This window comes from Cuculus canorus, chromosome 1, assembly GCF_017976375.1.
Source record: "Cuculus canorus isolate bCucCan1 chromosome 1, bCucCan1.pri, whole genome shotgun sequence".
In the NCBI taxonomy this organism is placed as follows: Eukaryota; Metazoa; Chordata; class Aves; order Cuculiformes; family Cuculidae; genus Cuculus; species Cuculus canorus.
The window spans coordinates 156,353,200-156,379,136 of record NC_071401.1 but is presented as its reverse complement, the minus strand read 5'-3'; the positions used below and the strand labels follow the sequence as shown (position 1 = coordinate 156,379,136).

The window sequence follows — 25,937 nt, the reverse complement described above, 5'->3', positions numbered from 1 at the left end:
AAATGAGAAAAGGCGGTGTGAAATGTTTAGCTTCTAAATTGACATTGATGACTAATAATGCTGTCCTTGCGTAACTGCAGTTGGTGCTGTGGTGTGCACTTAAACTGCAAAAGAACCTTGAAGCTTTCTTAAATGGCTTCTTGCAACAAACAGAAGTTTGAGACAAGTTTCACAGTCAATAAGCAACAGAACACTTTTTTTGGTGGCGGAGAAGGGACTTTTTGTGTGATTTGAAATATAAATGAGAATGGTAAGTATACTTCTCAGTGACAAAGGTATCAATGTAAAGTGAAGTTATATAAATATTGTGGGTCACATCAGTTTAGACAAAGCTCTGCTAAGTAGACAAACTCTTAAGACTATAAGGGGCTGAAAAGACTTCATATTTTGTAGTTTCTCCAAATCTGAAAATTAAAATGTAGCTCTCCTCATTTATATCAGGTTATATCAATAACTCAGTGAATTTTGCATCTAGTTTACTTATAGATACATGGCAAAAAAAATTGATTTTAAGTGTGCTTCTTCTCTTCCCCCCCTGTATTTTAACCCATTTTCTATTTCAAAGATGTTTTATTATTAAAGCTGGATGCCAGTACTCATCCTTCTAGTTTATTGGGATATAATCTAGGTAACAGTTAAAACTAAGATGACTTGCCTTTCTTTACTCTTCTGACGTGCCTGTATCCCTTCTGTTTTAGGGCAAAGAAGAAGGTGATTCTGGCCCCAAAACCCAAAGTGAAGGTAAATGCCTGTTTAGATATCTGAATTTTATATGACCACTTGATACAACCTCTTCCTGCCTCTGATCCAGAAAAGTCCTGGCTGAAAGGTTCCATCAGGAAATGCTGTAAGAGCTTAATAACTAAGTGGTGTGTATTACTGTAAAGAAAGTAGTACAAAAGACTTCTGTGTAGCTTTGTAACTTTAAGCTGGATTAGGTTTTTGAAAATTGACTACAAAGAGGCACTAGTTCCAGTAAAGTTTCACATTTTTAATATGTGCTTCGTGTGTGATTTTGGCTTGATTTAAATTTGTCGACACTGGAAGAATGTGTAGTTGGTAGGGTAACATAAGTTGATGAAGGTTCTTATTAGGCATGACTAGGTGGTGTCATAGTTCAATAGCAATTTTACCTAGTGCTCGGATTAGCTATCCTGTTCTTCACAGCATTGATTATTCTTAACTGTGTGGGCACTTATAGTTATGTAGAGGACAGCACTAGGTTTTTAAATACAGATATTGAGTTAGCACGTGGGACTGTGACACCTAAAGATCATAGGTATCTTCATATGAAAATTTCAATAGTGGATCTTTGGTTTATCTGAAATTATGGAATAATATTATTACACTAAGGAAGACTTTAGATTCTTCTCCAGAAAGGCTGTTGAACATGTCTTTTTGTATCTCTTCATTCTCAGGACTCCAGTCCAAAGAAAGAACAGAAAACCTGTATGTCTTCAGTCAATTCAAGTTGCGCTACTGTACTGAGTTCCAGCACACCGGTCTGCACCCCAGCCAGCTCTAGCTGCACGCCAGCTCCAGAGACGATCTGCTTGGATGACTCACTGGATGAAGACCTTTCTTTCCACCCACCCTCACTGGACTCTATTTCAGATGCTCTGGCAGTTATCAATAATGGTGCCAAGGGATCACCTCTTGGGTCCACCATAGATGCACCAACATCCAGACCTCGCCCTGGGCTGAGGGAAGAGAAACTAGCAAGCATTATGAGTAAGTTGCCTCTGGCAACCTCAAAGAAAGTAGAGCCCACTCAGACACCCCATTCATCAAGTCTTATTGCTGGTCACACAGGGCCAGTACCAAAGAAACCCCAGGACCTAGTTCACACTGGTATCTCTTCAGGCCTTATTGCTGGATCTTCAATTCAAAATCCTAAGGTTTCCTTAGAGCCTTTGCCAGCCAAACTACTTCAGCAAGGACTACAGAGGTCAAGCCAGATCCAAGCTGCTTCCTCCTCTTCTCAGACTCATGTTTCTTCCTCTAAGACCCAAACAGCTATTTCCACCTCTTCTCAAAGAACCAAGGATGCCAATATCTTGGTATCATCTTCTGAGGCTCAAGGTGGTTCTTCTTCAACATCACAAGCGACAAAGGTGCACCAGCATTCAGCTGTACAACAGAAATATGTATCTCCTTTACAAGCAACTATTAGTAAATCACAGTCCAATGCAGTGGTGAAATTGAGTAGTAATCCCAAACTGTCTTGCTCATCACCAGTCATCAAGGCTCAAGATAAGTCTGTAGTATATCGCCTGCCTTTGTCTAATCCCTCATCTGGAAGTGGCTCTCAAGTGTCTCACCCACTGGTTTCTCGGACAACATCTAGCACCTCTACCTCTAGTAACTATTTAGCCAAGGCTATGGTGTCACAAGTTTCTTCCCAGGGTTTCAAGCCTCCCTTCTCCATGGCTGCCTCTCCCAAACCTGCTGTGTCTCCCAAGCCCACTGCATCTAAGCCCTCCGTGACACCCAAGCCCAATGCATCACCTAAATTTTCATCCAAGTCCACCTCATCCCCCAGGCCCGCGACAACACCCAGTTCTTCCAGTTCAAGTGCACTAGTTTCCCAGAGTAGTCACTCCAGCAACAACCCCCTTCATAAACAGACCAGTGGTGTAAATATCAGCAGGCAGTCTCCCACAATGAATTTGCTGCCCTCTAATCGCACCTCAGGCCTTCAGCCTGCAAAGAACCCTCAGGCTTCTTCAAAATTGCCCAACTCTTCTCCTTCTGGAACTGTTGGTAAAAACAATGTGGGTGGAGTTGGAATGAATGTACCTGCCAGCAGAGGCAGTAACCTTAACTCAAGTGGAGCTAGTAGGACTAGTCTGTCTGGGGGAGCAGGAAGTGGAACACAGGGTGCTACTAAACAATTGTCAACCCCACACAGACCATCTTCTGCCTCAGGGTCTCCAGTTGTAGCAGCCAGTGTGCAGGTATGCATCTAACGAGTTTACATTTAAACCTTACATTCATATTTATCACATTTATTTTTCTTGCAACATCTTGATTCGAAAATGTCATAAATTTAATGTTCATACTTTAAGCATAAACATTAGTAGTGATGAGACTGTTTTGCATGATTGAATAGATATTTCCAGATGTGAAGTGCAAGGATAACGAATCCTGGCTGTAAAATGCTGGTTGGTCCATACTGTGGAACAGAATTCACTTTTAAGAGCAGTAGAAAAGGTTAGCTTTGTGCGGCCATATTTTCAGGGGATGTGGTATTTTCTTGCAATACTGGATTTGTGTATTCTTGCATATTTACTTATTTGTACTGATGATGGTCATGAAAAGATGTCTTGGTACATTTGCAAGTTAATAATGAAGCTTGGCTGCAGAACTGGAGTTCAGTTGCTTGTTGTTTATGCATAATGCAAGACTTGTATTTAAAATTAACACTTGCAAGGGCTTTTCTTTAGTATGTGTGTTATTTTGTAGGCTCTAGTCAAACTGAACGAGACACCTCATTAATATACAAATATCCTAGAAATTGAGAGAGAGCTTATGAAGGACTTTATCACTGGAGATAAAACAAGTCATACAAAACAAATATTTTGAAAATACTGTTGTTCTAAAAGCCATGCAAACCTATTTACCCAGAAGACAAATGACTTTCCCAAGTTGCACGTTCTCCTTACTGGGAATAATTTCATTACCGAGCTGATTTGCAGGTTTTCTGTCTTTATTGCTCTCTCTATCCTGAAGCCTTCACTACTTGAGTAAAGTGAAGAAAAGCAGTATTACTGTAAATTAGTCTTGGTATACAGCAAATGGAAAAGCTTTGTATTTGTCTGAGCAGCATACTTAGTTATTGCATGGCAGTGATGTATACTCAGCTTCTAGCAATGGTTTGTCATCTTTTAGCTTGCTATCAATTGTTTTTCAGTGCAGCTAAATAACAGAAGGAGGGTGATTTTTACAAGACATTTCTGTGGTCTTTCATCCTACTGTATCTCAAGTCTGTAACAGTTAATAAGAGTTGTCTGGCAGGCTCTGACGTGGCTTTCTCGTCATTTTGGGTACTTTGAATGGAAGAAAAACTCGTGCTGTGTAAGGGCCACTGAGGCCTAGAGAAGAGCTGAGCCAGATGCAATGCAGTTTGAGTACTCTGGAAGGTGCCTGGAAGAGACAAAAGGCTATAGTGAATGGACAGGGAACAGAGTTGGTTCTCCCTGTTGCGATCAACACAATCCAGTGGATACAATTGCTGTGATGTAGAAGAAAGTGTAAAATGGGTGTGCTAATGCTTAAAGATAACAGATGAGGAAAGTAAGTAGTTCTGTGTTGGGTGATGAGATGAATTCTGGCAAACCTTCTGGTAGTTAAAAACAATTAATTATTTTCAGAAACATTGATTACCTAGGAATTTTGGCAGATGATTTTAAAGATGACTGGAGGGGGTGTGGTAGATAATCAAGTAACATGAGCATATACTGTGATGCAGCCAAATAAGGTGTGTTGGTGTATAGAGGGGCAAATCAGCTGGAGGTACTGGGGCAGCACCTGCTGTCACTAAAGCAATTATTGAGACTTTACATGGAGGGGAGGGGTGTGACATTTCAGAAGTTACTTGGATAACTTAGAAATGGTTCAGGTGAATGGTGCAAGAAAGAGAAACTATGCAACGACTGTTGCTACTGTGCAGACAGAGGCTTAGTCAGTGGACTCTGTTCAGGAACAGATAGAATCAAATTACCTCCCACTCCAGGTACACTGAAGTGGAAGAGATTTACCATAAGAGGACTTTATTTAGCCTTAAAGAACTAATGGCTGGCTGCTGAACCTAACCAGTTCCAGGCTGGTTGGTAGGTACAAAGTACTAAGGAGTTAGTTACCCCTCTTAAAACCTTGCGTAAGACTAAATTAATCTTTTTTTCCCATTAAGGTTTTAGGGATTTAATTCTTGTGAGATGCTGTTAATCAGTCAGAAGATGAGAATGGTACCCGAGTTGCTCAATAAAATATCCTGGTCTGCTTACACTGAAGATCAGACTCGATGATTTCATGGAATCATGGAATAGTTTGGGTTGGAAGGGACCTTAAAGATCACCCAGTTCCAACCCCAGGGACAGGGACACCTCCCACTAGATCAGGCTGCTAAAGCCCCATCCAACCTGAACACCTCAAGAGATGGGGCATCCACATCTTCCCTGGGCAACTTCTGCCAGTGCCTCACCACTCTCATGGTGAAGAACCTTGACAGCCTAACTTTTTAAAAGTGCTGTAATAATCCGTATAAATCGATACAAATTTAAAGCTCAGCTCCTCATTAAGAAAAACAGCAACCAGTTATAGGAACTACCAACATCCCAAATGCTTTGTCTTTCATGTAATAAGGTTGTACAGTGAGTCGTGTTCCGAACAAGTCAAAACACTTAAAAGCAGCAGTTGTGATGATGATGTTCCTAACTAGGGAGAGCTTCCAAGAAGTGCTTTCCTCCTTTTTCCTTTTGATTGATGCAGTTATTTACCTGGATATTAGCTTACTCCTGCTGTAGCTCCACAGGAGTTTTACTCTGGAATATGCCTAAATTACAACTTAAGAATATAAAGCCAAGCTAACCTAAAATTCAGCAATTAGCATGTCATTCCCTTAAAAAACCTCTACCTACCATTAGTACTCTTGAGCAGAATCTGACTCAGACTTAAGGATTTTAATGACTCAGATTTACAAGACCAGGATGAACCCTTTTATTAAGTGCTGTCATCGGTGAGATAAATAGAAACATCTGAAGTGCAAATCTTTAGGACATTCTCTGTAGCTCTTTCCGTCACTGAACTTGCCTTTTTGAGACGGTAAGCAAGATTGTGGCAGGGCACGTTACAGAGCTGCTTTCTGCTTTCAGGCCTCTTACAAATCCACACTTGCCAGAGATTGGTGCATGGCTCTTACTTTGTTGCACAGTAAAGACTACATAGTGAACAGTTGTCATTTTTGTGTGCATAGTTTTATTGTGAAATTAAAGGCAAAAGAGAGTGATCACGTATGTTGAAGTTCTTCATCCATTTCCTTTCTACTTGTGTAATGGATTGTCTTGGAAGCTGTCACTCCTAAAATGACCAGTACAAACACTTGCTAGGAAAATCACATCGGTAATTGTTTACACTTACAGGGTTAGTGTTTTAAAACTTTGTTTTCTCATAAGCAGCAACTAACCTCTCTTTAACTGCTTTCCTCTGAACATTTTAAGACCAAAACTGGTAACAGAAACTTTGCTGCTGATAGGAATTTTCATCACTTTGTTGTTGCTGTAAGTTTCTGTTACAGAATTCAAGGAGATTTCATTTTAATCTCCTGCGTTCATTAAAATGGTTTTAAGTTCTGGGTTTAGTTTAAGCTTACTTGTATAAATGCACAGGTCTGAAGTCCTGTTCAGTCTGAGTCTTCTTAACTCAAATATCTAAAACATGTGAGTCTGAGTCTTGTTTCGAAATGCTCTCTGTACTGTTTTGTGGTATTATAAATCATTAGAATTGAATATTAGCATATAAAATTACTATATGCATCACAAAGGAAAGACTGTCAAACAACAAGATGTTCTAATGTTAAGGGATTTAATGTGATGTGGGAGCTGTTGGAGCTAAAATGTTCTGACTGATCTTGCACTTTCATTTTTTAAGTACAGTGAAATTAACTTTGTTGTGACCCATGCAGAATAGAAAGGTTGTTCCTTTTGCCTTTTGCTTTGACACATGCATACGCACCTATACATACATGTGTATTTCTGCATCTTGGTAACCTGACTTCTCTGGAAGTGTAGGGGTTCTTATGTTTAAATCTTAATTTTCAAACCTCTTCAGAAATTAAGTTAGTGTTCTGTTAAGACCAAGATTTGGAGAAGGAAGAGTAATACTGTGTGTCTAAAGCACTTCAGATCTACAGTTGAAAATTTTGTATTATTAACGTAATAGAAGATGTTGCATTGGATTCTGCCTGTAGACCCAGTGCATAATTAGAAAGGAGACAGAGGAAGTTACCTGCAAGGGTGATAAGGAAAACATGAAATGAACCATACAGTCATGTCTGACTCTGAAATATGATTGTACTTGCTTAGCAGGTGAACAGTGGGAAGACCTTCTGGATCGATGAGTAGATATTTATTAATAGTTTAATACACTTCTTAATAGGGCCACACTTAACAAAAATGGTCCATTCTTAACTCTTTGGACAGTACAACTCAAAGCTGCAAAATCTTGAAGTACTCCTTTTCTTTGTACAGTCAACAGCAGGAGCATCGTTACTGGCTAATGCCTCACCTCTGACTCTCATGGCATCACCCCTGTCTGTAACCAGTCAGAACGTGACGTCTGCACCATTAACTCCTTTTGGGATGCTGGGTGGCCTTGTTCCTGTGACCGTGCCCTTCCAGTTTCCCTTGGAGCTGCTTGGCTTTGGGACGGACACAGCTGGAGTGACAACCACCTCGGGATCTACCTCAGCGGCTTTCCACCACAGCCTAACTCAGAGTGAGTGTGATTAGTTATCACGCTGTGCTGTTAAGGAGAGATACATCCTGAAAATGGGATTTAAGAAGGGAATCAGTAAAGTTCCGAGTTTTGTTTATTAAAATCCCTTCAGGAGAGTAAATGTGATTTCTTTACTGGTAAAACTTTGTTTATGTAATTATCCAAGTGTTATGAATCACTTTTGATAAGCTAACCGTCATTGTTATGTTCGCAGTATATGCTTAATTTTAAACATGCTTTTTGGGGTTAACTTTTAATCCTTCATCTTCAGAAAGGAATATAGCTTAAGAATCTCTAAATGTCACGATACAAAAAAGAGGCTTAAGGTGATGCTTCCCCAGTATCCTTAACTCAGGAATGGCTTAGGCTCTCAGATATCGAACAGTTCGATGATGATGAGATATCAGCCAAGATGGCATTTATTTTTTCCCAGTTTTTGGAAAATAAATTCTTTAGTTTTTTAACCTATATCCATTTTTGATCCTTCCTCTGAAGGAAATGATATGAAACATTGCATCCCAGCAGCAAGGCATGGTCGTTGCTCTGGCTTTTGGTTTAACCATACCTGAATAGGTCTGTTTCTGTTGACTTATTCCAGCCATCAGAATGCTGTCGGATATTTATATGTTGTAGTTGAGATATATCTTCAGAAATCTGTGTGAATTAGCGTGCTGCTATAGCTGCACTACAAAAAAAAAAACCTACCTATTTCACAAAAGCTGCCTCTGTGCTTAAGATTTATTGTTTTTATCTTTGTTGCTCTCTCTCCCTTTTTTCCCCAGACTTACTGAAGGGTTTACAGCCAGGTGCTCAGCACGCAGCAACGCTGTCTCACTCACCTCTGCCTGCTCACTTGCAGCAAGCTTACACAGGTAAAGATATCATGTTTTCCTGTTACTTATTTTTAACTTAAAAGTCAGATTTCTGCCCTAGACTGAAATAAAATGTTCACCAGAATTGAAATTAGTTTAGAGAAGGAGCAACACGGGGACAAGCTTTTGGTAGAGGCAAATAGTGCACATTCTATCATGGCAGCATTTTTGCTACCTGTAGGGGTTAGGTTTTTTTATCAGGAGAAGGAAGAGGAAGTGTGGCTGTGACTTGGTTGGTGTTTTTCATCGTGTTCTCAGAGTCCTCAGTACCAAAAAACTGGGCAGTGTTAGGCTCTAAGAGGGTATGAAAACCAACCAATTGGCTACATTTGGTACAACCTTAATTTTTGTGACAGTGAGTGCCATGGGTTCAATACTAAAAATGCTTTGTTACAGTGTGAAGGCTTCTAAAGAAAGGCTTGATAATTTATTTTTGAGTATCAAAACCTGCAACTTAATTTTTAGAAAGATGGTATCTTTTGGTGTGAAGCCTGCTGCTATCTCAGGTTTCAACAGTGCAATTTGTAATAAATGAACTACAGGGAAGGTGCAAAGTCTTCCACTCTATAAAGACAAATATACTTTTTAGTGATGCTGAAGTAGAATGTGCCAAATTCCTGCCACTTTTGCAGTAAGTTATAAAAAGAAAATAAATATAATATAATATAATATAATATATTGTATAAATATAAAAAGAATATAAAACTCATGGTTTTATTCTTACTTTTCTTTTCCTGTGTCTAAACTGCAGATGGAGGCCAAAGTAAAGGGGACACTAAGTTACAGCGGAAAAACCAGTGACATCTGGACAAGCAAGAGAGCTGAAGCAGTTCTGGTTGGCTGACAGAATCTGCCCAGTTGGGAAAGTGCTTATTGTCACAGGGCTGCTGTTTCTGTCGATGTTTACATATTCTGATCCCAAGCACTGTGGTGAGAGGAAGAAGAAAAAGAAAACAATACTTGATCAAAGAGAGAAGGAAAAGGAAGACTGGTCCTCCTGATCATGCAGACTGGTCATAGTTTGATCTTACCTAAAGAAACAAGCTTTTTTATCTGCTCTGATTGGCCTTTAAAAGAAATTGATCGTCAAACCCACAGCAGCACAAACGTTTTTTTTTTCCTTGGATGATGTCCAATAAAGAGCTGAAGCATGAGAGGAGCTAGAATAGGTTTCTCCATCCGTTGTGTAAGGTGGAATCGTCCACTGCATTAGTTCCCAAAGTGCCCAGCGTAAGATTATGCATAGGTCCCGATTGTGCTTTATGGTTGGGGACCAAAGGCTCTGTAGAGTAGAAGTGGTGCTGGGATACTTTGCATTGCAATTAAACCCTTACACAAATACAGTGTCTGATATGGGCGTTTTTCCAGCTTTACAAGGCGGTTTGGCTTTAGGGAGCCTATAGATGCAGTCTCATTAGAGAGTTGTCTTCAAAAACGGATCTCCTGGTACATCAGGGTGTGAGAGACAGACTACTGGGAAATCCCTTGCTCCTTGTTTGATATTTTTTTTTAATATAAAGATGCTTGTGTAAGGGAGGAAGGAGGTGGAAATCTTTCCGTTTATGTGACAAGGAAACCCATGTTTTATTGGTCTAGACTAGCATTTCTTTCCTGCATCTCTTTTGAAAGGTACACTGATTTTTCAGTCCTTTCATTTGTTAAACTCTTTTCCTTTGCCTTGTGCTTATCTACTACTAAAAATCAAGTAATGTTCTATTCGTATATTTTATAAAATACAACCAGTTCTTTACTTATTCTAGATCTTCCTCATCTTTCATCTGACTCCTCCCAAAAGCCGTGCATTATACTGATTTGCTAGTTAACAAAAGCTGATTATGACCTATTCCAGAGCCAGGTTAGTACTGCTTCAGGCATTAGCCAAAGAGGAGTCGTTCAAAAGCGACCAGAGGTGCCTTCTCTTCTGGGGGCTGAATGAGTTGTCTCCAGCATTTCCAGCCCCTGCTGGCCTGGGGAGTTCCTGACCTGAACTCTTCCTTACATGGTAGCACAAGACTGCAAAGCTGGCTTTTGGGGGTTTTTGGATAGCAATACATCGACTAGTTCATTTGTAAGGTTAGGGAGGACCCAGCACATGTTGCACTTTCAACACTAGGACAGAACTTTGCTGTTGAGTCCCTTGCGCTGTCAGATAAAAGGTGAGAATGGCAGAAACGAAACTGAAATAAGTCATAGGGGAAAGGAGCAAATAAACTAGTATGATCCCCTTCTCCTTCAATCCCGAAACATTCCTGTGATCGGAGATGCTGAAATTCTTAGTAGCTAGTCTTTCCAGTAGTTTGATTTGAGACTGAACCAGTGACTGCTGGTTATCTCATACCTTCCAGAGAGATTTTGACTCATGAGTAATGAATCTTCAGTGTTTTTTGCTAGATTAACTTATAGCTTTCAGGTTTCTTTTACATGTGATTTATTTTTCTTAGACCAGACAACAATTTCTTTTCTATTTAGAGCTCATTTTAATTTTATATAAATATATATACGTGAATTGAAAATAATATATATTGTGTATTTAGTATAAAAATGTTGGGTTGAGCTCAGCAATAAATGTTTTTTGCACAACACTTGTGTGAAAGTCAGATTGAATTAAAATAAGCATTAGTTTGTTAATTTCACTCTACAGTATCTGCCAATTAAATGCTTCTTAGCTAGTGCTAATGTTTTGTATGTGACGTATTGAATAGAAAAGCTTGCATCTCCATCATTGAGGTTATTTAGAGTTGAAACATGGAGCTACATAGACTCTGGTGTTCTTAATACTGTGCAAATTCTGTCAAAATAGCATACATTATTTAGACTGCAAGCTTTATCTGATTTTTTTTTTTTTTTTCCTCTTCAGGAAGGGTTGAAGAAAGACAACTTTTGGGTTTTGAGGCCTAACAATTCTGTCAGGATGCTAATTCTCTGACCTGTGTCAAACCCGATACTTTTAACATTGCATGTAGCTAGGGGAGTTGCAACAGTGAGCAATCAGGCGGCAATATATTTAAAAGACTCTGTCCTAAGATAGTTCTACCTCTTCTGTGTTTTTCTCATCAAGGCATCTCATTCAAATTGCCATCTTTTTGTCTTCACACTTAGTGAGATTTTAGACTGGGAGATTTGAACCCTTTATAACTACAGCACAAATCTGCTTTCAGTATTCCTCTCTTCCTGGAAGTATGCCTCATCTTCACTGGAGGAGGATCCTCTCTAAATCTTAAGGAGGGTAGGAGTAGTCCTCTGTATGTGGCTTATGGAGTGTCTCAGTCTTGGGAAACAAGTAAACTAATGCTTAATTATGAGTAGGATGATGAGAATAAAGATGACCATGCGTTGTTGGCGAAGCCAGTTCAAACAGCACCCCCAGGCTAACCGTTTTCAGTCATTATGCTCCTCAGCTTCTTTGGAATCAGCAATATGCTGATGAAGGGGTCTGTGTTGCCGGTCCCCTATTCTCCCTGGTTAAACCTAGCAAGGCCAAATCAAAGGAAATAATAGGGTGGCTCCCAGAGACCTTTGCAGGTAGCATAAACAGAATGGGGAAGTGAAAGATTTCTGCAATGTCCAAATGCAAAATTAGGTTAATGTTTTACTGTTTTCTGCACAGCAGCTCTTCTAATGACTTTTCCCCCTGAATTTTTTCTACCTTTTAAGGGCCTTTGTTAATAAATAAACTGTAGTTGTACATACTAAATAACCCTCAGTATTCACAAGCAATAAGAAAGCCAAGTAGAGCTGTCTTTTCCAGGCAGCAGGGCTGAACTTGATTTGGGGACCGTATATGAGCTAACACGCCAAGCTCACTGAAAGCCCCAAACAAATGCAAGCAATAACTTCAAACACAGGTATTAGGTGTTAAAACCGTCTGGGTAATATTTTCTGCTACATGATCCAAAGTCCCAAAAGTTGTAGTAGCTATTTTAAAACCTTTTGAGACACTTGCAAAGAACAAAGGCAGGCTAGATGAAAAACAGACTGCAAAGTTTTCTGATACCTTGGACTCTGAACTGCAGTGTTCTCCCACTCTTAAGACGCAAATGTCCAGCCTTCTCTCATTTGAGATACATGGCTAATACTGATCAACTAGGTCACAAGTGTGGATGCTGTGGGTTTCACATCTGTTTTCTGCTAATCAGAAGTAACTTTTAATGACCTGGGTTCGGCTTCTTGTTTGAATCCGATCAAAGTTGTCCGATGCACAGATTTGGGGGTGGGACAGGTGCCAAGAGCCCGTTTCCTTCCTGCAGTCCCATCACCTGACCTTTCCTTCTCCGCTTGGTGCAAGACCCTTGAGGACATGAAAACAGAGAAATCCTGCAACTCTCCCAAGCTGCCGTCAGTTGTGTGAACCATTAACCCTCTGGGAGTCATCTTGGACTCCAACTAACTTTATCACATTTGCTGCTACATTCGTAAAATGAACTTTTGGCTGTATTTATTAGCAAATTTTAATCTAGTTTAAAGTTTGGTTTTCTTTTGAGTAGTTTTTTGCCCACAGGTGGAATAGAAGTGCTGGGGTGTTTGGGTTGGTTGGGTTGGGTTGGTTGTGTTTTTGTTGTGTTTTTTTTTGTTTTGTTTTTTTTTTGAGTGGAGGCGCAGTGGTCCCTCTTCTGCTTTTGTTTTGGATATTTTTTGAAAATGGCATTGCAGGGAAAACCTGCAGCCAAGCCAAGCTGTGGAAGGCTTCCTCCCACACCTAACTTTCATCTTTTGCTGAACTGGGGAGGGGGAATAAAGGGACGCTTGCTTTTTTGTTTGGGTTTGTTTGGTTTTGGTTTTCGTGTTTTTTTCCATACAATGAACAAGAACATGAAAGCAGTAGGTAAATGACTGATTAATTAACACTTTATGCAATTTTAATTTTATAGAAATTAAAGAAAGGTTGGTAGATTTTGATTGGTCCTAGCTCTGGTGAAATGGCTGTAACCCTCCATGACTTACTTGATTCAGGCCTTTGTCCTTTGTTTAAGTGCCTTTTTTTTTTTTTAAATTTTATTTCCCTACCCTCTTTAAACTGTTCTCAGAGATCCTGAAGTGCTGGAAGGCATTTTGGAGAAAAATCTTAAGCTTGCCAAGATGGCTTTATGCTGTTACACTATTTTTTCCCTTTTGTAAAGAAAAGAAGTGTGTGATGTGTGTAACTTCATAGCTGCTGTACCATGGCATTGGTCCTGTGTGCTTGTGTGTTTTCTCTCTCTTACTCACACACATGCACACACACACACGCATCTACAGCAATATTCCAGAGAAACCTGTTTGTCCTACATTCTGCTGGCTCTGTTAAACACTTTAAAGGTGAACATTTGTGCAAAGATGGCAGTACAATAAAAGAGTGTGTGTGAGTGTGCTTAAATGTGCACGAGAGAAAGGAAGCAGCTAACGGGAATTAAACTTCTTGCTTTCTTTGAAGGTGTTTAATTTGGATCTTAACTAGGTCACAAGTCAGACATTATGGGCCCTGTCTGGCAACCTTATTAAGTATCGGACCACTTCACATAATTACGGAGTCTGAGGCAAAGACGTGTGGCTGGCAGCCCCAAGGAGGTGGAGGGAAAAGAAGGTTAAAAGAGCATTTTGCAGCAAGTTTGAGTTGAGATGAATTGCAAGGAATTCTGTGTGCAGCTTGACACCAATTATTGCAAGGATTCTCACGTTTACCAAACTTGTCACCTTGTACCATGCATCGTATTTAAGGAGGAGGTCGGTAAAACCTGCAAGAGCGCAGCTGGTAATTGAAGTCAAACGTGGCTACGCTTCACATGTTGTCTAAATCATTCACCGTGAAGTACTTTCCTAGCTGTACTTTTTCTCAGTTTATTGAGATTTCATTAATGTTTTTTTCTCTTAATATAATGAGTTCATGTGGTGTTGGCTGCAGGTTGTCATAATGTCTGTGCTCTTTTCCTTGTTCCCTGACAAAATTAGTAATCTGCAATAGATCGTCTAGTGATTTTAACAATATTGTGCTGAGGATCTGTCTAACTTATATGAGTATTATAAACATGCATACCTGAAATTGGCAATTCACTTGTTGAGCAAGTGGGAAACTTAACATACAGATGCATCAGTAGACTGTGCTGGCTCTGTGATGCACTTCCCCTGTGGAAGAGCTAATTTGCAATATGAAAAGGAAGCATTTACTTTCCAGAATGGGAATGGAATAAAAAGTTCTTCGTAGGTGGAGAACGCAATGAAAGAACAGAAAATAAGATACCAAATTCTATGTGTTCCTGTGGCAGAGAGTAGCCTAACTGCTAGTTTAGTTCTTAGCTTGTCTTCACGTTTGAGTGAACCTGTGTATGTAAACTAGGGCATAGGCGGATTTCTCCTGCCACTCCAATGGTGCCAGTCAAAGACAGGGCTTGCTGGTGGCTTGGCCAGGTGGAGTGGTAGTGAGGGTGCAGCTTAATCTGCCTTAGATGCATCACTGAGATCACTTCAGTGGAATTTGCCACATTCACCTGTGGCAGTAAATGTGCAAACTGAGCTCTTCTGTCGCTGTTTAATTCATTCTGGGCATACATGTCTTTTTTTCGTCCTGGGCTGGTCTGTGAGATCATGGAATCTACAGCTAGTGATGATGGTTGACTGTTGCAGTGTTTTTTAACAGATGCTGCTGTTCTGAAAAAAACTGTGTCTGTCTACTGCTTAAGAAATCACTGCCAAAATAAGCAGCCAGAAGTATGCTTACTGGGCCACTGGAAAGATAACAGTTGTGTAGGGGAAAGCTTTGTTTGTGGAAACTTCTGGTGTGGCTTCATCATCCTTCTTTTATGACCCAGTGATCCCTTGCTGCTGTAATAGCCTTTTGGGGCCATAGAAAGCCCTGCTGCTGCTATGAGTTATGCTGCGAGATCAGCATGGCCTGGAACTGGCCCAAAACTGGGGGAAGTACAAAGATTCCCTACAGCTGTTTTTGCACACTCCTCATAAATAAAACTGTGTTAATCTTGTCAGTAGTCAAGCATATAGGTCTGTATTTTGTAGCCATTTTTGACAGCTATAATTCTACAAAGTAACTAAAAAAAAAAAAGAAAAAAACAAAAAAAAACAACAACAAACCATGTTTTGTATCTAGAAGTGAATTTCAGTCTCTTCCCTTGCCTTCGTCTCCTGCTTAAATTATAACCATTAGATAGTAAGTTTTTCTTTATGATGAAGTAATCGGAAGCAAGCAGTGTACACTGTGTTTGACTCCTACCATGCTCAATACTAAGGGGTTTTGGTTGTTTGGGAATTCTTTTTCTTTGCCCAGCAGTGTGTGCAGATGTATTTTATCAACAGATGGTTGTGTTTGTTACTGTCTAGTACCAAGAGAAAAAGGGAAGGAGATAATCAACCAAAACCAGCCAGGAGATACCACCATCGTAGGCCAAACCAAGTAGCTGCTGAGGCAGCCAGAGCTTCTTTGAGACTTACTGGATTTCACCAGGGGAGTGGGGGAAGAAATTTTCTTGTGTTCTCAGCTTTTTCTAGATAAAGCCTTAGTTTGATTAGTAGTCACTAATATCAACTATGCAGAGACGTATTTACGTGTTTCAGTGTTACCTGCATTCCTTTCCCCAGCTACCCCTCCTAACACATGTTAAAGTTTTACCCAAAGAAAATGGAATATTTTTTGAATGTCTGTACTTCAGAAGTCTTTTTTGCTAACGTGAAGAAAGAAATTTGTATTTTAAAAAAGAAACCCTTTCACTGGTGCAACACCGAGTGTTAAGTGTCATGAAGTAGCTAAGAGAGGGAAGTTAACATTGCCTCTTGGAACAGGTTTTAATCTGAGACTTTTTTAGACTATTCAGCTCTTAAACTTGGTTTAAGAAGCCGCAGAAGTGTTTTGTAACATAGATTGGATTGGGGGAGAAACTAATGAGACATCCCAGGTTTTCTTCCAGTATCAGAAGTGAATTAAATCAATTTCTCACTTAAATGAAGTGGCTTCTAAACAAGGGGAGTTACAGGCTACACAGTAGCTGGATCTTTAAATAAATCATGATTCCCAGGTATTTCTTGCTGATCTGTTAGTCGTCTTGTATGTAACTACAAATAACAATTTAGTTCAGAGGTGAGAACTGTAGTGTGTGTTTTATTGCTGGTGATTCCATCGTGTAGCAATTAGTACTATGTTCTTGCATAGTTTCTAAGATCCATACTGGAAATAGATGGAGAAACTATTTTTGGACTACTGTTTAAAAAAAAAAAATTACAAAATTAACTACTACTATTTATCCCAAAAGTCTACTGAGCAGCATTATATTTTAGCAGTTAAACCGGTACTCTGTTATGTGATTTGTCTCTTGTAGTCTTTTGTGGAGGGTTAGAAGCATTTAAAGAGTAATCCTTAAAATGCTGGCATTCTCTAGCTTAAAGTCAGGTGCTTGTAATAAAAGGGCATCTGTGGTGATAACTTCTGATGATAGAAAAGCACGATGTTCAGAGTATTTCGTTGGGAAGAATAAAAAACAAAACAGGTGTGAGTGTGAGTCCCTTCAGTTCTGCTTGATGAAGAGGCTCAGGCAAGAACAGAGTGTCCCAATACCTGCCTGCACAGCTAGTGGTAGCGCGGGGATCATCCCCTCGACAGAGGTTTGGCCTCCATGTCCTTTGTTTGGTGTCACCTTTAATATGTGTGTGTGTGTGTGTGTGTGTGTGTATATATTAGCAAGTTTGGATACAGCCAGCTTGACTCTACCTGACTTGCTATGATCCCCAAGACAATGGAAGGCCGAGAAACAGATGGATAAAGTGTTCTCCTGCCTTTCACTTGGTAACTCAGAACAAACAGATGGTCAAGTTTTTGTTTGTTTTTTATTTTTTGTAATAAACAAATGTTGAATCGCAACGAGAATTCTTTGCATTCCTCAGTTTCAAACAAAGGAATGCACAGTTCCTACGAGATGGCAAACCTGTTTGAGTTGGTGATTCCTGTGATGCTTTACTCAGTCCAGTGTGAATTTGTACAAGGTCACCTTCCTCCTTTCGGTACTTGTGTATTTCAGACCATAGGGCTTAGTGATGGAGAGAGGATTCCGACAGCTGTGTGCTTACCTGACAAGCTCTCCAGAGAAACTTCCCTGTGAAATGCTCCCCTCTGTGACAATAAGCCTGAACAATGGAACGCAGCTACGTGTGGGTAGTTGGCACCACTTTCATTTGGATTTTTAGAGAGGTGTGTTCCAATAACTTCAAGGGATACTGTGTTTTAAATGTGTGATTTCTTTCCTCTCTCCTTATAAAACTGGACCTGAACACAAGTTTTGAGTTGTTGGGGTTTTTTGGTAATAATCTCAGGACCTGAAAGATTGTAGCATTTAGTGTGTCTTAAAAATGATGTACTGTACCAGCCATGGATTTTGTAAATACACCTGTCTCCCTTTTTTGTATTTTAATTTTTTTAAACGTGTGTAAGGCTCTTTGCCAGAGGAACTGGTGCCTGCTTAATTTCCATCCTGAACTGAAGCAGGAGAAGGAAGAAGCTGCTGCCACAAAAGCCCGCATCAGTTCCAAATGTGTATATTGTTCTGGTCAGTTTAATGGCTGTTAGTCTTTTGTTAGTTGGGAAGCCGGTTTGTTCCCCTGCACATTCCCAGTTGTGGCTAGCAAAGCCCTATCGGGGAGACTAGTTTTAAGTCTTCTGTGTGACTACTTGATAATTTCACTCCTTCTAGATGCTCAGGTTTGCTATCCCTGAGAAGTCTGGTGTTTTCAGAGGTCAGGACTGTTGGCCCTCTGCAAGAATAGCTGGAGAGCATTTCTCATTGTATCAGTGCTGTGGTCCAAACGTGGTGAAAGGGTTTGTATCCTGCACACCTTTCAGATAATGCCAACTCCACCTATTCCGAGAGGGACTTGCCCTTTTATTTTCTGCTTTCCTGAAAGGAGTGCAAAGACTTCTTTGGCAGCAAACTTTGCTCTGGGATCCAACCTTGCCGGCAGACCCCTGTTCTGCAGTAGGAGCCTTACTCCATGTGGCGTAGCTGTTCCCTGTCCCCGACCGCGACAGGCTTTTTTCATGAGTGTACTTTTCTTTTTCTATGTGTCACGTGTCTGTGCTGTATTAAATAAAGAGGAATGTACAGATTAGCTCTGTCTCTGTGGTTTCTCACAACAACAGAGAGGTTTCACTTGAAGGGGGAGCTTTTGTTGGGTGTTTCATTGTTGTTTGAGGGCAGTGTTATGGGTAAATGTTGGTCAAAACAAAACTCTTAAGACTCTTTTTGGAGTTTTAGAAAGCAGGCATTCTTTATTATATATTCTTTAATATATATTCCTTAATATATTCTTCTTAATATATTCTTCTATTCTTATGTATTAGAATCATAGAATTATTTGGGTTGTAAGGGACCTTAAAGATCATTCAGTTCCACTACCCCTGTGCCATGGGCAGGGACACCTCCCACCAGTCCAGGCAGTCCAAGGTCCCATCCAACCTGGCCTTGAACACCTCCAGGGATGGGGCAGCCACAGCTTCCCTGGGCAACCTGTGCCAGTGCCTCTCTCCACCCTCATCATGAAGAAATTCTTTCTTATGTCTAGTCTAAATCTTCCCCCTTCCAATTTAAAGCCATTCGCCCTCATCTTACCACTCCATGCCCTTGTTGGACTCGCCCCAGGTTTCCTGTAGACCCTTAAGGTCCCAGAAGCCACTCCAATGCAGAAGAACATTCCAAAAACATAAATCTGGCAACTGTTCAGAGGCCTCCTGCAAAGTTGGTGCAATCTTAACTTTTCTGTAATGGAATTTTCTCCCCATGGATCAGGTCCCACTGAGCACTTATATGTAACAATTCAAATAGTAAATGGTAGTAGAGAGTTTGTCACCTTCCCTGGAGGTGTTTAAGGAACAGGTTGATGAAGTGCTTAGGGACATGGTTTAAGGGAGTGTTAGGAGTAGTTGGACTTGATGATCCAGTGGGTCCTTTCCAACCTGGTGATTCTATGATTCTAGAGAGGGAGTGTTACTGATCTGTTCAAACTGTAAGACAGGTAATGTGTGCGCTCATATGGGAAACAATACTAATAACCTCGGAGGAAAAGACATTAAGAACTAGTTCGAGTTATATGATTTCTTAGTTAAGATGGGCTGCATTTGCCTTTGAATTTAGACATAGTTTAGAATCATAGAATAGTCCGGGTTTCAACGGACCTTGAAGACTATCCAGTTCCAACCCCCCTGTCATGGACAGGGACACCTCCCACCAGACCAGGCTGCCCAAGGCCCCATCCAACCTGGCCTTGGAATACCTCCAGGGATGGGGCAGCCGCAGCTTCCCTGGGCAACCTGTGCCAGTGCCTCACCACCCTCATCATGAAGAAATTCCTCTTCGTGTCTAGTCTAAATCTGCCGCTCTCCAGTTTATACCCACTGCCCCTCGTCCTATCACTACAAGCCGTTGTGCTTGAATTAACTGGTCTTCTGAAAAAGAAATCTCAGAGAAAAACGGGGGTTTTGTCAGTGTTCCGCCTGGCTCCCAGCCTCAACCTCCAGCACCCGCTGGAACAACGCTTTAACCTGAATAACAGAACAGCTGTTAGGATGTGCTCCGCGCTTACGCATAAAACACCGCGGGGCTCTCAGGGCCGCCCCAACAGTTTCGGGGCGCTTCCAAAGCCGCTAGGCAGAAGCCTCCTCCTCGGAGCCGCGCAGGCCCCCCGCGGCTCGCCGGCCTCTCGCAGCCACGAATGCGTCTTAAACCGGCAGAGTACGCGACCCGAAGGCGGCGCCTGCCCCTCCCGGTTCGCTGCCGCCCGGGGAGGCGGTGTGCCTCACACGACTTCCGCCTCCGGTGCGCCCGCGGGGAGGTGTCGCCCGTGAAAAGCGCAGGCAGGAAGGGGCGGAACTATAGGAGAAGAAGGCGCGCGCGCAATCCCTTTTCATGGGAGCCCCAGTGGCCTAATGGATAAGGCATTGGCCTCCTAAGCCAGGGATTGTGGGTTCGAGTCCCATCTGGGGTGGATACCATTTTGTTTTCGCAAATCGAAGTGAGGAGGCAGTATTCGCGTCTCGTGGAACTGCGCGGCGTCCCCCGTGCGCTCTAACGTCCTTTTAGCACCAGAGACCTCGCGCGCGCACGCGGGGGCGGGGCCTCGGTGCTCGGCCTTCGGCACTTGTCCTCGGCTGCTTGCGCTAAGGTCAACGGCGATCGTTGTACTCGGTGCTCAACAGCCCGCGCCTGGCGGAGCCCGCCGGTGCTGCGCTCCCGCTGCCTTTGACCGGGGTCGGAGGAAGCGATGGCGGCGCTGGGCCCCCCGCTGCGCACCCTGCGCGCTCTGCTGCGAGAGCTGCGCTACGCCAGCGGCCACGGGGGGCGCCCCTACCGGCGCGCGCCCGCCTACCGGCACGTGCTCGCCGCCTTCCGCGCGCACAGGGTACGCTGGAGTTGGGGGGGAGGCGGGAGGGGATCGTTCTCCTCTGACGGTACCGGAAGTGCCGCCGAATCAACGCTCCGAGACTCGCGTTGGGGTTTTAGGCAGCGAGCAGCTTTTATCAGGGCAGGGAGACAAGGGCTGGGACAGAGCGGATTTCCCACTTACAGGCGGGTGGGTACATTTTCCGAGAAATCTTATGCATATTCCATTACTTTCTAAGGTCTTGAAAAGCAGTTGTTATTACAAAAAGTGGTATGTTTTGATTTAAGCTAAAGTAGACTTCCATCTAAGTGATGGTGTTCTTTGAAAGTCAGGCAGAACGTCTGTCTGACAGCATGGTTTCTTTCAAGCAGTGTTTTTCCAGAAAGTGTGGATTCTTTGGAGATTATAACGCCACCAGCGTCTAAAATTAGACCTTGGAAAGTAATAGAATATGCATAAGATTTCTGGGAAAATGTATACACGTGCCTGTAAGTGGGAAACCCATTCTTTCCCAGCTCTTGTCTCGCTGCACGCGATCGACGGAGATCGCTCCCGGACGTTGCCCAGGCCTGATAAAGGGTGCTCGCTGTCTAAAACTCAAAAACGTGTCTTACAGAGTTTTATTTGAAGGCATTTTCAGTACCGGTCTAATTTTAATGTTATTATGAACCTCACAACAGTCAAACCCCTCGCTGATTTGGAGCTGGCTCCAGCTCTGCCTGACCTTGCGTTTGAGATGGGAATAGGCTACAAACAGACGGGATCACAGAAGCAGAGACACCTGTTCAGCACAGATCACACTGCACACAAGGCGTTATCATCTCCAAAGAATGAACCGTGTCCTGAAAAACACTGCTTGAAAGAAAACAGAGGGACATTCTGTCTAACTTTAAAAAAAAAAATCCAATTATTTAGATGAAACTTAACTTACTTTAGATTAAATAAAAAATATTCCACTTTTTGTAATATTAACTACTTGTTGTACCACTCCTGACAGGTGACCAGTGAGAAGCTGTGCCGGGCCCAGCAGGAGCTGCACTTCCAAGCTGCAACGTACCTGTGCCTGCTGCGTAGCGTCCGGGAGCATGCAGCGCTGCACCAGGAATACCATGGGAAGGGGGAGCGCTCGCCAGAGGAGGTGGCTGGCTTGGTGGGTTTCAGGTTGCCACAGCAGCCGGGAGGGAAGGGCTGAAGTGATCCTGCCGTACTCTCTCTTTGTTTCTGAATAAATATATCCTTGACTGTGTAGAAATGGGCTGGGGTTTTCTGTTGGGTTAAGGTTGCTGTCCATATAGCTGGGAATCCCCCCCACCATTTTAGGGTGAAGAAAGCCGGGGGGGACTTTATACAAGGGCATGTAGTGATAGGATGAGGGGTAATGGATTTAAATTGGAAGAGGGAAGATTTGGGTTAGACATTAGGAAGAAATTCGTCATGATGAAGACCAAAAATCTAGTGGTGAGGCACTGGCACAGGTTGCCCAGGGAAGCCCTATCCCTGGAGGTGTTCAAGGCCAGGTTGGATGGGGCCTTGGGCAGCCTGAGCTAGTGGGAAGTGTCCCTGCCCATGGCAGAGGGTTTAGAACTGGATGATCTTTAAGATCCCTTCCAAACCAAACCATTCTGTGATTTAGTGATTTATCAAGTGTACCCAGTGCACATGCTTGCTCTGCAGATGCCATCTGAAAGCACCCCCACAGCGTGAGGGGAGGGTTGGTTGGAGTGATCAAGCATCACAAGGCCTTCACTGCTAAACTGCTTTGTCTGAGGTGTTGCAAGGGTTGGATCCCCCCTGTCAAAATCTGTAGGTAAGAGAATTTATGTTCAGGTAGGGTTTTCCAGACACACAGAATCATAGAATTGCTTAGGCTGGAAAAGACTTAAGATCATCAAGTCCAACGGGAAACCAAGCACCGCCAAGTCCACCTGCTAAGAAGTGGTCCCTTAGCACCACATCTGCACATTTTTTCTAAACACCTTCAGGGATGGTGACTCAACCGCTTCCCTGGGCAAGTGCCTGATAACCCTTTCAGTGAAGACATTTTTCCTAATATCCAATCTAAACCTCCCCTGGCACAACTTGAGACCATTTCCTCTCATTCTGTCACTTGCTACTTGGGGAAAATAGGCCAACCACCACCTCACTACCACCTGCTTTCAGGTAGCTGTAGAGAGCAGTAAGGTCTCCTGTTAGTCTACTTATCTCCAGAGTAAACAAGCTTAAGCTGCTCCTCACAGGACTTGTTCTCTGGACCCTCACTAGGCTCCAGCATCTCAAGGTCTTTCTATAGTGAGGGGCCCAAAACTGAACACAGTATTTGACAAGCAGTCTCACCAGTGCCAAATACAGAGGGAATTTTCCACTATGTGTGTGGAATTTCCTACTCTCCCAAGAGCAAAGGCACTTTTTTTAGAACAGGAGTGGATCCCAGCAAGTGCTGGAGTAGCACAAACCTCTTTCATCTTGAAGATTTTTTTCCATGGTGGTGATCTAGTGGTGACAATTCAGAGACAAATACTGCTTAATGAATTATGTGTTTCTCAGTGTCTCTGAGTGGTTGACTATGCAACTACAACCTTCCTGGGCTGTTCTTAACACACTGTGAATCCCAAAAACACTAAAGTGAACTGCCAGTCACACCTGATACACAAACCAAGCTGCCATTTTGTTGCTTGTCGTGCAATCTGGAACAGCAAATCTCTTTATAGGAAAAAGAATGGCTTGAATTGCTGTTGCCCTCCTCTCAGAAGAGGATTTGATTATATGCAAGATGTGTAAGAAATCTGTAGTAAGGATGACGTGTACAGGCAAAAAATGTGAGGCTTGTTTGCTTGAGGGAGGAGCTATAAGCAAGGCTAACAAAGGAGTGCTTGGGTTTTTTTTCACTACCAGGGAAAACAAAGTATTCTGTCAGAAGAGCATTGCAAATAGAATTACTTCATCTAAATCTTTGTGATCTCCTTCTCCTATATTTGAAACTTGGGGACAGTTTAATACCCCAAGTATAGTGAGTAGGCACAATAGATCCCCAAGACTGGCAAGGAGATGGGAACTACAAGTTTTAAGGTTCTGTAGACCAAAAATCTGGTTTCCAATTCTTGCAGTGCCTTACTTGTTAAAACAGTGGTGATTTTTTTGAAATGTGTTGATATCATTGGTGGGAGATTACCAAACTATTTGCAGCTCATTAGATGAAAGCTGCAGGATGTCAGCATACCCTGAGAATGGCCGTATGTGTTGCTCTGAGTCATTTCATGCAGCTGCTGCATTCTGCATTTTACTTTCCAGATGGACTAAAGGTTCACTCCATCCAAGGTCTGTTGTGTATTGCTCCAGAGGAAAACTATGTAGCTCGTTGAAACCAGGTCTGGAGGAAAAGCTGAACTTTGGCCAGAAATAGATGCTCATTAAAGAGTACCAAGAGCTAAAGTTTGTAGGTACAAATGGGTGGCGATTCTGCCCCTCTATTCTGCTCTGGTGAGACCACACCTGGAATACTGCATCCAGCTCTGGAGCCCTCAGCACAGGAAAGACATGGACCTGTTGGAGTGGGTTCAGAGAAAGGCAACAAAAATTGTTAGAGACCTGAAACACCTCCACTATCAAGAGAGGCTGAGAGAGTTGGAGTTGTTTGGCTTGGAGAAGAGAAGCTCCAAGGAGACATTATTGTGGCCTTCCAGTACTTAAAAGGGGCCTGTAAGCAAGATGGGAAAAACATTTTAGCAATAGGACAAGGGGTAACGGTTTTAAAGTAAAAGAGGAGAGGTTTAGACTAGATATTAGGAAGAATTCTTTTATGCTGTGGATGGTGAGACACTGGCACAGGTTGCTCAGAGAGGTGGTAGATGCCCCATCCCTGGAAACATTCAGGGTCAGGCTGGGTGAAGCTCTGAGCAACCTGATCGAGTTGAAGATGTCCCTGATCCTGCAGGGGGTTGGACCAGATGACCTTCACGGTTCCTTCCAACCTAGACCATTTTATGTTAAATCGCAGCTAAAATTTCTCTATTTCCCTTGAAAATACAAAGGTACTAAATAGAGAAAATTTTAACAAATATCTGTCTCTCCCAGTTTCTTCTTCTTCAGTCCAAAGTAAAGTAATGTAATGTAAGAAAAGCAAATTTATATGTTGAAGGAAAAACAAAGCTGTGTTATGTTCTGAATGGCTGAGAACTGGGTAGGGAACCTTTTCCTAAATTTGTTGCGGAAGACTCTTGCCTGAGCATTGCCTCTTCTCTGCAAGTCCTTGTGAAATCCAGAGAACTAGGGGAGGATTTTTAAATGTTTGGGGTTTTTTTTGTGTGTGTTGCTGTTTCTCACTTCTACTGAGCTGAACTTCGGACCCGAACAGGACTCTGGCTGTGGACAGCCAGAACTGATCCCCATGGCAGTCGCCAATGGCTAGGGACGCTAGTTGGCAACATGAGTTACCAAAGGATGGTCACAAAATACAGGCTGCTGGGATTGACAGAAACCATGAAACTATTGTTCCTATGAGTGGATCTCGGTGCTCTGTAAGCTGAATTACCTGCCACACATAATGGTAACTTGAGTTTTGTGAGAATTAATGGATAAGTTTTGCTGCAGCTGGTTTTCATGTTTCATTATCTCATCATATAAATCTGTCTTGTAAGATGTAGCTGGTTTAGGTCCAGAGATAATCTGTCTTAGGGCTGTGAGAATTTATTATTGTGCTTAGTTGTCTTGTAAGATGCAGCTGTTGTAGGTCAGGGGAGAACCTGAAGGGAGCCTCCAGACATGGTTGGATAACGTAAAAATGAACATTCTTTGAGGATTTAGATGGTTCTTTGTCTAAAACTAGTATATACACCCACTGCTTTTGTAAGATGTTACGCCTTTTTTGGAGGGCATCTGATTCAGCGCTGAATTGTAAAATAAAGATATTATTGCCAAGACAAGACTTTGTCCTCTTCAATATTTTACTAGTGAATGAGCGTTTCTCACCCCAGCCAAGAGGAGTCGCGCCTGCCCAGGATAAATAAGCAGGCCCAGGCTGCCGGGCAGCCCGAGGCGCCCATCACTCAGACCGGGCCTCCCTCCCGGCCTGTGTGACCCGCAGCTCCGCCCCCGGCCAATCAGCACGTCCCAACGGGCTCCGCTCAGCCAATCAGTGCGCCACAAGGGGTCCCGCTCAGCCATTCAGCGCGCCCCAGGGCGCCTCGGCCAATCAGCGCGCCCCAGCTTCCCTAAGGCCGATCAGCG

General features: G+C 42.4%; 2 protein-coding genes and 1 non-coding gene across 3 annotated transcripts in view; all 3 read left to right on the top strand.

Moving 5' to 3' along the window:
- The window catches only part of UBN2 (ubinuclein 2), a 56,597-nt gene extending 38,172 nt beyond the window's left edge, over nucleotides 1-18,425 (top strand). The window contains exons 13-17 of the mRNA XM_054067948.1: nucleotides 699-741; nucleotides 1,419-2,957; nucleotides 7,248-7,494; nucleotides 8,277-8,366; nucleotides 9,118-18,425. Coding sequence (XP_053923923.1) covers nucleotides 699-741; nucleotides 1,419-2,957; nucleotides 7,248-7,494; nucleotides 8,277-8,366; nucleotides 9,118-9,167 — 1,969 coding nt within the window. The 3' untranslated portion in view covers nucleotides 9,168-18,425. The remainder of the gene's footprint in view (nucleotides 1-698; nucleotides 742-1,418; nucleotides 2,958-7,247; nucleotides 7,495-8,276; nucleotides 8,367-9,117) is intronic.
- Nucleotides 18,426-20,245: 1,820 nt separating this feature from the next.
- TRNAR-CCU (transfer RNA arginine (anticodon CCU)) lies at nucleotides 20,246-20,318 on the top strand. The gene has a single exon. It is a non-coding gene; the product is annotated as a tRNA-Arg (tRNA).
- Nucleotides 20,319-20,448: 130 nt separating this feature from the next.
- Nucleotides 20,449-21,977, top strand: FMC1 (formation of mitochondrial complex V assembly factor 1 homolog). The gene is made up of 2 exons (XM_054058838.1): nucleotides 20,449-20,732; nucleotides 21,712-21,977. Exons 1-2 carry the CDS (start codon nucleotides 20,595-20,597, stop codon nucleotides 21,904-21,906), a joined length of 333 nt encoding a protein of 110 aa, XP_053914813.1. The 5' UTR covers nucleotides 20,449-20,594; the 3' UTR covers nucleotides 21,907-21,977.
- The last annotated feature ends 3,960 nt before the right edge of the window (nucleotides 21,978-25,937 follow it).